Source organism: Gobius niger (genome assembly GCF_951799975.1).
Source record: "Gobius niger genome assembly, contig: SCAFFOLD_109, whole genome shotgun sequence".
Lineage (NCBI taxonomy): Eukaryota > Metazoa > Chordata > Actinopteri > Gobiiformes > Gobiidae > Gobius > Gobius niger.
Genome location: NW_027639206.1, coordinates 32,118 through 39,701, shown reverse-complemented (window position 1 = coordinate 39,701; position 7,584 = coordinate 32,118). Strand labels below are relative to the sequence as shown.

Genomic DNA, 7,584 nt, shown 5'->3' with positions numbered 1-7,584 from the left:
CTCCTCCAGGGCCTCAGAGGTGAAGTGAAGCTCCTCCTCCAGGACCTCAGAGGTGAAGTGAAGCTCCTGCTCCTCCAGGGCCTCAGAGGTGAAGTGAAGCTCCTGCTCCTCCAGGGCCTCAGAGGTGAAGCTCCTGCTCCTCCAGGACCTCAGAGGTGAAGTGAAGCTCCTGCTCCTCCAGGACCTCAGAGGTGAAGCTCCTGCTCCTCCAGGACCTCAGAGGTGAAGTGAAGCTCCTGCTCCTCCAGGGCCTCAGAGGTGAAGTGAAGCTCCTCCTCCAGGACCTCAGAGGTGAAGTGAAGCTCCTGCTCCTCCAGGGCCTCAGAGGTGAAGTGAAGCTCCTGCTCCTCCAGGGCCTCAGAGGTGAAGCTCCTGCTCCTCCAGGGCCTCAGAGGTGAAGGAGCCTCGTCGTTATGGGCACGTGTGGGACAGAATCATGTCAACCATGAGTTTGATGATTGGTGGTGGGGGGTGGAGGTTATGGGGAAGGTCACTGGCCTGGACCATCTCCCAGGCGTCCAACAGGAGAACGCCTGAGTCTCTGAAGACGTCCCGGAGCACCTTGTCCCGCTGCAGGGTGAACCAGTCACTGTTGAACACGCTGGTCTTCAGGTCCATGTCCTTCATGTTTCCCGTTCGGACCAGGACCTTGGTTCCTGGAGCTCTGTTGAGGAGTCGTCCCACCGCCCTGCGAATGCTCATGAGGCGCTGGTAGTAGACCTCCACGGGCAACGAGCCGAAGTGAGCCCAGACGCCGATCACCACCACCGTGTCGCCGCCGCCGCGGAGCCGCTCCAGCTCGGTGGCCACGTACTGCAGCTGGGACAGCTCGATCTTGTAGCTGCGCAGGGGGGGGCCGTGGCAGCGGAAGGTCATCAGGAAGTCGTTGGTCCGGTCCAGAGCGAGGAGCGGCCCACACTGAGGTGTTCCGGCCTTCTCAAACCTCAGCAGATCTGAAAACACAGACTCGTGAGGACAGGGAGCTTCAGTTCAGGCTCAGGCAGGTTCTTCACTGCTTCACGAGAATCGTTTCTGTGTCTGTGATGACCCTGGAGGAAGTGCAGAGAGCTGCGGCTCAGGTGGGGGAAACTGTCCACAGAAGTACAGTATGAATCTGGCCTTTATGACAGAGCGGCATTTTTAAAAGAAAACCATAAGACGCCACATGGAGGGACTTGTGGAGGAATCTGTGGACAGTTTCCCCCACCTGAGCTGTGTCTCTCTGCAGTTCCTCCAGGGTCATCATCTTGGTAGCAGCTGTGGTCAGTGCTGTCCTTGTTCGGTCAGAAAGTTTAGGAGGACGGCCGGGTCTTGGTAGGTTTCAGACTCGTGTATTTAACTGTACACAGAGAGATGTTTCTATAACCTAACCCAGCTTTAAACTTCTCGGTAACTTCATCCTGGACCTGGACTTCATGAAGCTTCTGCTCCACAATCGTCTCTAACAGACCTGAGACCATCACAGACCTGAGACCATCACAGACCTGAGACCATCACAGACCTGAGACCAGACCTGAGACCAGCACAGACCTGAGACCATCACAGACCTGAGACCAGACCTGAGACCATCACAGACCTGAGACCATCACAGACCTGAGACCTGAGACCGTCACAGACCTGAGACCATCACAGACCTGAGACCATCACAGACCTGAGACCAGACCTGAGACCATCACAGACCTGAGACCAGACCTGAGACCATCACAGACCTGAGACCATCACAGACCTGAGACCATCACAGACCTGAGACCTGAGACCATCACAGACCTGAGACCATCACAGACCTGAGACCATCACAGACCTGAGACCGTCACAGACCTGAGACCTGAGACCATCACAGACCTGAGACCATCACAGACCTGAGACCATCACAGACCTGAGACCTGAGACCATCACAGACCTGAGACCATCACAGACCTGAGACCATCACAGACCTGAGACCATCACAGACCTGAGACCTGAGACCATCACAGACCTGAGACCATCACAGACCTGAGACCATCACAGACCTGAGACCTGAGACCATCACAGACCTGAGACCATCACAGACCTGAGACCATCACAGACCTGAGACCGTCACAGACCTGAGACCATCACAGACCTGAGACCTGAGACCATCACAGACCTGAGACCATCACAGACCTGAGACCATCACAGACCTGAGACCTGAGACCATCACAGACCTGAGACCATCACAGACCTGAGACCTGAGACCATCACAGACCTGAGACCTTCACAGACCTGAGACCTCCGGACTCTGGGCTTACTCGTCTGTTTGGCTGTGATGAACTCGTAGAACTGTCGGGTGGTGGAGTCTCCGAACATGTGCAGCTGCTTCCCCTTCAGACAGGCCGACATCGAGGCCTCGTCAAACTGCCGGACTGCGGGGCCCCCTAGTGGTCGCCATCGGTTCCTGTAGTAATATCCAGAAGGCTCAGAGATGTTCTTCTTTGTCTCTCCTGTACAGAGGAAAACAAATCAGTCAGTAACGCTAAACTCTGTGTTAGCCGCTAATGCTAAACTCTCTGCTAGCCGCTAATGCTAAACTCTGTGTTTGCTGCTAACGCTAAACTCTGTGTTAGCCGCTAATGCTAAACTCTGTGTTAGCCGCTAATGCTAAACTCTGTGTTTGCTGCTAACGCTAAACTCTGTGTAGCTGCTAACGCTAAACTCTGTGGTTGCTGCTAATGCTAAATTCTGTGTTAGCTGCTAATGCTAAACTCTGTGTTTGCTGCTAACGCTAAACTCTGTGTAGCTGCTAACGCTAAACTCTGTGTTAGCCGCTAATGCTACACTGTGTTAGCCGCCAACGCTAAACTCTGTGTTTGCTGCTAATGCTAAACTCTGTGTTGGCCGCTAACGCTAAACTCTGTGTTAGCCGCTAAAGCTAAACTCTGTGTTAGCCGCTAAAGCTAAACTCTATGTTAGCCGCTAAAGCTAAAAAATAATAATGAGAAATGGAATTGAGCGTAAATCATTAAAAAAGAAGTTAATTTTGAACGTTTTACCTGCTTTTGGTAAAATTATGGCGCTCGAGTTTCCCGAGGCCTTAAGTCCAACTTTCATGTTTTTGCCCCTAGAGAAACGAGACACAGTTAGTCATAAACGAACGTCTCATAAACAAACGTCTCACAAACGAAAGAAAAGTCAAGCAGCTGCATTTGCCCTTTAACACTGTAGCTGTGTGTGAAGTCATTCCTATAAATGCCCCCTCTCTCCCCTCTGCCGGGGCGACTGTTCTGCCACTCAGTCTATGTAAAGATTAAACCACGATATGTGCTAACAGCCAAAAACATGGCGGATCTCCATGGTAACGGCATTAGAATTCTCACTGACCGTGGGATAAGAGAATAACATTGTGCAGAAGTGGTTCTCAAACTGTGGTCTCTTTAAATAAATTTAATGTATTTTGGAAAAAGGAACAAAACTAAATGTAGGAAAAGTGTAAATACTTTTCATTTACTGTCATGTCTGAAGCAGCTCATGGGCTCAGATTCTTTTAACCCCTTAACTCCCGCCTGAACCGAGCACATTTCCTCCAGTTTGGCTTCACCCCAATCTAAAATCTTCTGGGAAAAAGCTGCAAAAATGGCAACAAAACTGAGACGAAAACAATGATGGAAATGTGACAAAAAAGTGTCGAAAAATGTGACAAAAATGTGACAAAAAATGACATAAATTTAATAAAGATTTGACCATAAAATGACAAAAATGTGACAAAAAAATGAAAAAAAAATTGATAAAAATTTGACAAAAAAATGACAAAAAATGAAAAAAAATTCATAAAATTTGACAAAATGTGACAAAAAAATGAAAAAAAAATGGACAAAAAAATTACAAAAATGTAACAAAAAAATGACGAAAAAATGTAACAAAAAAATGACGAAAAAATGACAAAAATGTGACAAAAAAATGAGAAAAATGTAACAAAAAAATGACGAAAAATGTAACAAAAAAATGACGAAAAAATGACAAAAATGTGACCAAAAAAATGACGAAAAAATGACAAAAATGTGACAAAAAAATGACGAAAAAATGACAAAAATGTGACAAAAAAATGACAAAAATGTAACAAAAAAATGAGAAAAATGTAACAAAAAAATGACAAAAATATAACAAAAAAATGACGAAAAAATGACAAAAATGTGACAAAAAAATGACAAAAATATAACAAAAAAATGACGAAAAAATGACAAAAATGTAACAAAAAAATGACGAAAAAGTTACAAAAAATGAGTTGAATACCCTACAAAAGAATGATGGCAAAAAATCTGATAACGTGAGGAAAAAGATCCTTTTGGTTCAGGCGGGAGTTAAGAGGTTAATGAAAACCTGAGGCGTGTTCAGTAGGTCAAAGGTATGTGGAGTGTGATACTATATAAACCTATGTAAACCTATATAAACCTATGTAAACCTATGTAAACCTATGTAAACCTATGTAAACCTATGTAAACCTATATAAACTTATGTAAACCTATATAAACCTATATAAACCTATGTAAACCTATATAAACCTATGTAAACCTATGTAAACCTATGTAAACCTATATAAACCTATATAAACCTATGTAAACCTATGTAAACCTATGTAAACCTATATAAACCTATGTAAACCTATATAAACCTATGTAAACCTATATAAACCTATGTAATCCTATATAAACCTATGTAAACCTATATAAACCTATGTAAACCTATGTAAACCTATGTAAACCTATATAAACCTATGTAAACCTATGTAAACCTATGTAAACCTATATAAACCTATATAAACCTATGTAAACCTATGTAAACCTATATAAACCTATATAAACCTATATAAACCTATGTAAACCTATATAAACCTATGTAAACCTATATAAACCTATGTAAACCTATATAAACCTATGTAATCCTATATAAACCTATGTAAACCTATATAAACCTATGTAAACCTATGTAAACCTATATAAACCTATATAAACCTATGTAAACCTATGTAAACCTATGTAAACCTATATAAACCTATGTAAACCTATATAAACCTATGTAAACCTATATAAACCTATATAAACCTATGTAAACCTATATAAACCTATGTAAACCTATGTAAACCTATGTAAACCTATGTAAACCTATGTAAACCTATGTAAACCTATATAAACCTATGTAAACCTATGTAAACCTATATAAACCTATGTAAACCTATATAAACCTATGTAAACCTATGTAAACCTATGTAAACCTATATAAACCTATGTAAACCTATATAAACCTATATAAACCTATGTAAACCTATATAAACCTATATAAACCTATGTAAACCTATATAAACCTATATAAACCTATGTAAACCTATATAAACCTATATAAACCTATGTAAACCTATATAAACCTATATAAACCTATGTAAACCTATATAAACCTATATAAACCTATGTAAACCTATGTAAACCTATATAAACCTATGTAAACCTATGTAAACCTATGTAAACCTATGTAAACCTATGTAAACCTATGTAAATGAAGTTCCTCGTACGTCTGAAAGAGGGGCCGCTCCTCCCCGATGACCTCCTTGTCGGACCACACCACCACGTGGCTGACCCGGGCGTCGCAGCCCAGGGTTCTGGGCTTGTAGCAGAACCACTGCTCCCCCGTGTGGAGGTCGGTGAAGTTACACAGAGGACCTTTGTTTGGATCCAGACACACGTTACAAGTGCTCTGCTCAACCACACGTCCCACACGGAAGTCACTGCTGAAGGAGATCCTGTCGGGATGTTCCTCTGACAGACGCTGGAGAGCCGTGATGGACTCAGCCGTGTGCACCAGCACCACCTGGAGGCAGCCACACGCAGGCATGAGGGTCATCTCACACGGGTTACTGTACCGACCCTGAAGGTACGATGGTTCTCCAACAACCAGCCCTGAGCCTAAAGCCCTCCAGACCCAGAAGAAAAGGGCTCAGGACAGAGAGGAGCAGAGGAGAGTCCAGCGCGAGCTCCAGTGGAGGTTCAGGAAGGCCAAGAAGGACTATGGGGAGAAGCTGGAGCAGAAGCTGGAGCTGGAGCTGGAGCTGGAGCAGGAGCTGGAGCAGAAGCTGGAGCAGAAGCTGGAGCAGAAGCTGGAGCTGGAGCAGAAGCTGGAGCTGGAGCAGAAGCTGGAGCTGGAGCAGAAGCTGGAGCTGGAGCAGAAGCTGGAGCTGGAGCAGAAGCTGGAGCTGGAGCAGAAGCTGGAGTTGGAGCAGAAGCTGGAGCTGGAGCAGAAGCTGGAGTTGGAGCAGAAGCTGGAGCTGGAGCAGAAGCTGGAGCTGGAGCAGAAGCTGGAGCTGGAGCTGGAGCAGAAGCTGGAGCTGGAGCAGAAGCTGGAGCTGGAGCAGAAGCTGGAGCAGAAGCTGGAGCTGGAGCAGATGCTGAAGCTGGAGCAGACATCTCCGAACATGGACAGAGTGCCAGGGGGACAGCTGATGGAGACCAGACTCCCTCTGCCCCCCTCCCCATCCCACCGGACCAGGTGAGGAGAGAGCTGAGGCGACAGAGGCAGAGGGAAGCTACAGGACCAGACGGCATCGGCCCAAGCTGCTGAGGACCAGCTCTCTGAAGTCCTCAGCCACATCCCAACCTGAGCCTCAGCCTGCAGGAGGTCCCCGTCCTGTGGGGGAACCGGCCCACCACAGACCTGTCGCCCTGACCGCCCACCTGATGAAGACCATGGAGCGGCTCTTCTCCACCACAGCACCATGACGATCACGGTGGATCTGCTTCAGCGTTCCCCGACTCCTTCAGGTCATTACCATAAATCAAGGCCTCACCTCCACGTTTGCCGTCCCGTTCCACAGCAGAGGAAACATCACCGTGAAGGTCCCGTTCAGGTGGTCCCGCACCTGCCCCGCCACACCCGCCCCCAGCGCCCGCTCATGGAGCCGGCCGTAGAGGAAGTCCCCTCCGCTCCTCTTGGGGTTTCCGTTGTAATCTCGTAACTGGACCCTCACCATCAGCTCGCCCCCCACTCTCCAGCCTCCGCTCTGGGGCACGATGGTGAAGGAGCTCTGGGCGGGACAGGTCGTCAGGTTCAGGGAGAACGGTTTGGGTAAAGGTGGAGTGTCGGGCCACGTTATAGAGTCCAAAAGAGCTCGTCCTTCTTCTGCGTTTCCAGGAGAGATGTGTTTGTAGCTGCACGGCGGCGTGGGCGTGGCCAGCAGCTCCGTGGGCGTGGCCAGCAGCTCCGTGGGCGTGGCCAGCAGCTCCGTGGGCGCTGAAGGTGAGGTCTCTGGTCTTGTGAAGGAGATGGTCACCTGTTTGTACCACTCTCTTAAACTGAAGTTGTAGGCCTGTGTTCAGAAGAAACAGAGACTGAGAGATGTTGAAGACCAGCTGAGATCTTTGTGGATCAGCGTCTGACTCCGGTGACTCTGCTGAAGAACGTTAGATTTGGAGCTCACCGTTCTGTAGCAGAGGACAGAGACCAGAGTGAGGAGCAGCAGGAGGACCAGGACTCCTTTGGGTTTTCCTCTCCGTAAATGCAGCTCCATGCTGAGCTTCAACAGCTGATCTAAGAACAAAGAAACATTTTAGACACGCCCACAACGTGGTGATGTCACGAGGTGGG

At 47.1% G+C, this 7,584-nt stretch overlaps 1 protein-coding gene across 1 annotated transcript; it reads right to left on the bottom strand.

Annotated features, from left to right (window-relative positions):
• Positions 1-367: 367 nt before the first annotated feature.
• On the bottom strand, positions 368-7,546 carry LOC306982764 (NXPE family member 3-like). Its single transcript, XM_079583221.1, has 6 exons — positions 7,418-7,546; positions 6,788-7,306; positions 5,519-5,814; positions 3,009-3,076; positions 2,268-2,459; positions 368-953 (listed from the first exon to the last, which is right to left on the bottom strand). Exons 1-6 carry the CDS (start codon positions 7,505-7,507, stop codon positions 412-414), a joined length of 1,707 nt encoding a protein of 568 aa, XP_079439347.1. The 5' UTR covers positions 7,508-7,546; the 3' UTR covers positions 368-411.
• Positions 7,547-7,584: the final 38 nt, after the last annotated feature.